Source organism: Marmota flaviventris, chromosome 9, assembly GCF_047511675.1.
Source record: "Marmota flaviventris isolate mMarFla1 chromosome 9, mMarFla1.hap1, whole genome shotgun sequence".
Lineage (NCBI taxonomy): Eukaryota > Metazoa > Chordata > Mammalia > Rodentia > Sciuridae > Marmota > Marmota flaviventris.
In genome coordinates, this window is record NC_092506.1 from 46,094,157 (window position 1) to 46,099,078 (window position 4,922).

The 4,922-nt window shown below is 56.1% G+C and overlaps 1 protein-coding gene across 1 annotated transcript; it reads right to left on the reverse strand.

Moving 5' to 3' along the window:
* Positions 1 to 1,954: 1,954 nt before the first annotated feature.
* On the reverse strand, positions 1,955 to 3,852 carry Myod1 (myogenic differentiation 1). Its single transcript, XM_027942245.1, has 3 exons — positions 3,226 to 3,852; positions 2,501 to 2,579; positions 1,955 to 2,205 (listed from the first exon to the last, which is right to left on the reverse strand). Exons 1-3 carry the CDS (start codon positions 3,850 to 3,852, stop codon positions 1,955 to 1,957), a joined length of 957 nt encoding a protein of 318 aa, XP_027798046.1.
* Between the last annotated feature and the right edge of the window lie 1,070 nt (positions 3,853 to 4,922).

Here is a 4,922-nt window from a genome sequence, read left to right on the forward strand (position 1 = left end):
TCTTTGCACTTGCTGTTTTCTCAGCTTGGAGTACCCTCCTTTGATCCCTCTTTCCTGACCAGTTTCTTCAAGACTGTTTTTAGAGTTTATCTGTTTGTCTATACCTTCCCTAGAATGGTTAGGGAACCCTCCCCTCCGATCCCATGGCACACACACCCCTATTATAGTGCTTCATTCTTTGAAATATAACACGCTCCAAATGTTTCCCAAGGGCAGGAACTGCATCCAACGTTCTCTGTTTTTCCCCAACACCGGACTTGCCATCTATTGAATAGGTAAAGTCCTGAATGAGCTCTCAAGGGCCTCAAAGGAGTGTAAAGAACCCTGAGGAGAATCTTAGGAAGCAGCCAGAAGACAAGCAGAGCATCACTAGTAACAGAATGCTCCAGGTGGCTGCTTGGGGACCCTGTGTTGAGGGAGCAGAGGCTCTCCTCAGATCAGAGAGTGGATCCTTATGTGTGGCACAAGGCTGGTCCTCCTGGCACGGGCCCAGGACTCCACAATCAAAGCCTTGAAAGTGGGCCTGTAGGTTTTCGAGAAGAGGGTTTGCATGGGTGGAGGTATATGTGGACAGGGAGAAACTTTATCCAAGCCATCCCTCTGGGGTCAGAGACGCACAGAGGTGGCTATGTGTATGTGGTGTCCCTCTGTGGGCTTTGTCTTCTCTTGTTTATCAAGCTACAGCTCAACTGGTGCCTCATTCAGGAAGTATTCCTCAAGCTCTGGCTAAAACAATGACCCCTCCCCTGCTCTTGGAGAGTTTATAGCCTGATGAACACCTATACCCACTGTGTTCCTGTGCCCTCTCCTCACAGGCTTTGGGTCCTGTGTCCTTGAGATGAGACAGTACAAAGATGTTTCAAGCATGGGTTCCTGAGTACAGAAGCCTTTCTGATTGTGCCCTCCCCTTGTGGTTACACCTATCATTAAGAGCCTTTAAGTGCCATACAGCTTGCAATGCTCCTCCAGGGACATTTAATTTTTACTTCTAATGCCATGAGCACCCTCCCATCCTTCTGGGAGAACCACTGACTTGTGTGTGGTGATATACCTCAAGGTTGGAGGAACCTTCCCTCCTGTTAATAGAGACAAGCATCTTCCTTTCTTGCTGCCTCCTTGCAACCGTCAGCCGCCTACAGGGGTCGCTGCGGGACAGCTGGCTCAGCCTGCGGAGTTTCCTCGGATCCTGCTCCCACCACCAGGGAAAGCCGAGCCACCGAGCCACCGTGGTATAAATTAGCGTTTTTATTTCGAACACCTGAGCGAGCGAGCGCCCGCGGCTCTCCCGCCCGACCTATAAACATACAAAGTCCCTGTTGCACCACACACCATGCCTCAGAGATAAATACAGCCCTAGGGGCTCCTGCTCTGGCAAAGCAACTCTTATTTACAGGAATAGATTACAAAAGTATTACAAAAAGTGGTCCTGAACCGCGGCGGGGTAGGGGTGGGGTACGGTTACACCAGTTACATTTGGGACTGGAGCGCACCTCGTCGGCTATGGGAAAGAGTGGGTGTCGCGAGGGCTTCGGAAAAGAGGGGAAACGCCACTCCTACAAAAAAAAAAAAAAAAAAAAAAGAAAAGAAAAAGAAAAACCTGGGCATGGGGAAAGGGGCAGGGCTTAGGTTTGGGAGGGTCTCAACCCAAATGGAGTGGGAGGCAGCAAGGAAAGGGAACCTGGCTCCTCAAGGATCAGCTATGGCTCATGGAGAAACCCCAAATGGCCATCACGTGGGTATCAGGGCAGGGTGCTTCGTGGAAAACACTGGCTGAGTTCTTGCCCTGTTGGGGGTACGGGAAGAACATTTCGGTTTTCCCACCTCGGGAGGGGTCGCTTTTCAAGCGCAGTTGGGAGGAGTGGCATTTAAGCTCTATCTTTTGGGTGCGAGATACCCTAGGGGTACCATCCCTTGGGTAGGCAGCGGCACCCTTTGGCACTGCAGCCTGCCCCTTTCAGAGCACTTGGTAGATCGGGTTGGGGTTCGTGCCTGCAGGGCACTGCGGGGCGGCTTCCGGGGACGGGGCAGGGGTCCCACGCTCGCCCTCACTGGAGTCGGCTGCCTCTTGTTGGAGTGGAGGTGACTCTGGTGTCGCATCAGTCAGCAGGAGCGCGGGCGCCGCAGGACTCTCAGTGGAGATGCGCTCCACAATGCTGGACAGGCAGTCGAGGCTCGAAACCGCAGCACTCTTCCCGGGCCTGGGCTCTGCGCGGGGAGGAGTAGGCTAGTAAGCAGGGGTTGAACCGTGGCAAGGTCTCTCACCCCACGGGTCCAAGGCTTTGGGGCAGAGGGGAAACTGAGGACCTACCAGAGTCTGGGACTGTCCAGAGAGAGTGGGGGGCGAAAGGGGAAGTAGCTGAACGTTTAGGTTTTCATTCCCTGCACCATCACCCAACATATATGTGTGCTGGGGGTGGAGGTACTAGTTAGAGGGAAAACGGAACAGCTCAAAGGGAACGCGCGAAGGAGGCACGAGCAGGGCTAGGCCGGGTATACACACCGCTGGGTGCCTCATTGTAGTAGGCGCCATCGTAGCAGGTCCGCCGCCGGGCGCCGCTTGGGGGGCCGCTATACTCCATCTGTAAACGGCAAGGTTGACCACGTCAGGTCGGCGGAACCGCGAGGAGCCCGAGCACCACTCCCTATAGCTGCCCCCTCCCCAACTCCCAAAATTTCAGCCACGAATTCCGGGACCGCGTCTGTTCGTCTGGCATAAGCAGAGATCTGCATTATGCAGGGCCAAACAAATGAAGGATGGACGTATCTGCATTTTTAAAAATATTTATTTTTTAAGTTTTAGGTGGACACAATATCTTTATTTTACATTTATATGGTGCTGAGGATTGAACTCAGTGCCTCAAGCATGTTAGGCGAGCACTGTACTACTGAGCCACAACCCCAGCCTCCCCCCACCACCCCCGCCAGTATCTGCATTTTGGAAGTAGGGATAAGTGAAGAAAAAGCGTGCCTTTATGTTCGCGGAGCAGTATTCTAATAGCTCCGCCAATCCTGCGGATCGCTGAAGTCCTGCGCACCTCCACAGTAGTAAGCTACTCCGGCGACAGCTGCCCAGTACACCGGGATCCACGCCCCCGCCCCCGCGACCGCTGCCCAGTTCACCAGGAAGGCCCACCCCTCAGGGTTCAGTTCCCTGTGTTCAGAACGCGTCGCATATATCCCCAGCGCTGCCTTCTTTTCTCCTCCCCCCTGGGGTACCGGTCTTACCATGCCGTCAGAGCAGTTGGAGCGTGGGCTGGATGCGTCTGAGTCGCCGCTGTAGTGCTCGCCGCTGCGGCCTGGGGGCAGCGGGCCCGGCGCATAGAAGGCAGTAGCACCAGGGGGCGCGGCGTCTTGGTCGCGCAGCAGAGCCTGAAGGCCCTCGATGTAGCGGATGGCATTGCGCAGGATTTCCACCTTAGGCAGCCGCTGGTTGGGGTTGCTGGACGTGCAGCGCTTGAGCGTCTCAAAGGCCTCATTAACTTTGCTTAGGCGGCGCCGCTCACGCATGGTGGCAGCCTTGCGGCGGTCTGCGTTGGTAGTCTTGCGCTTGCAAGCCTTGCAGGCCCACAGTAGGCAGCGGCCCGCCTGGTGGTGCCCGCTTGGCGCGCGCACATGCTCATCCTCGCGCGCGCTGGGGGCCGGGAGAACAGCTGCAGGGAAGTGGGAGTGCTCCTCGGGCTTCAGGAGAGCTCCCACGTGCACGAGGCGCGGGTCAAGATCCTCGAAAAAGCGCAGGTCCGGGGAGTCGAAACACGGGTCGTCGTAGAAGTCGTCCGCTGTGGCAAAAGAGCAGAGGGAGCCGTCTGGGCCCGTCAAGTCCACGTCTCGGAGCGGGGGCGACAGTAACTCCATATCCCAGCAGGGAACCTGGCCTCGCCCAACTTGAAACGGCAGGAGTTGCCCAGAACTTTCTTGTCACTCCAAAGTCCCGGCGGTGCAGTGGCAAAGTGCCGGGCGTTTGAATGCACGCCCGACTGTCCTCACCCCGCCCTGTCCTGTGGGGCGGGACGTGTGGCAAAGCAACCGAGCGCTCTGGGGCTTCCTTACCCCTAACTTCGCGCGCGCTAGGAGCTCTGGGCTATTTATCTGTGGTAGCCTAAATGCCCGGGTGCTGGAGCAGGCGGCTGGGGGCGGGGGAGCCTAAGGCCAATAGGAACGGAGCGGGGCGGAGCTTGGGGTCCCCAGGGTGGCCGCTGTGGCCTTAGAGTGCCCCCCGCCCCTCCCTCTGTACTAGTGCGCTTGTGCTCTGGCCCCTCCCTAGATAGGGAGAGAGGCAGACTTGCAGCCCAAAGCCAGTAGCGCCTCGTCCAGCACACCCTTTCCAAGCTTCCCCAGCAAAGGACACTTGCGTCCACTGGGAATGCTGTCCAGGAGCATTCATCTCGGAGTTTACTTTGGACCCCAGTCTGTCGCCTGTTTTTTAGAGGAAAGTAGAAGCAGGACAAAGGTAGAAATCAGACCAGGAGAGATCCGGAGGGAGACACAGGGCAATAGGGCAGATACACCTAGACCTTAGATTGATGGTGAAAGAGACACCCAAAGAAGCTGAGAGAGCAGAAAGCTAGAGTCAGGGGCAGAGAAGCCTATGAGAGACAGCGAGAGTCGGAGATCTAAGTGGGCGAGCCTGAGACAAACGACGTGGAGGCCATAACACTCACTTGACCTGTCTACCCAGGGAGTAGCTCTGCGGGAAGCGAACTTAGCCATATTTCCTGGAAGCTTAGGAACTCTGCTGCATCTGCACAGGAGTTGGGAATTGATGCTAAAACTCGGATCCTGCCCAGGTCCAGAGGTCCAAAGGAAAGGAGGCAGATTCCTGCCCACCTTAATCTGCATGTTTCCTGCCCACCTTAACCTGTGGGGTGTCCGGAGCCATGACTTGGGGGTAGGCTGAGATGCCTCTTTAGTTGGGAAGAAAAGTC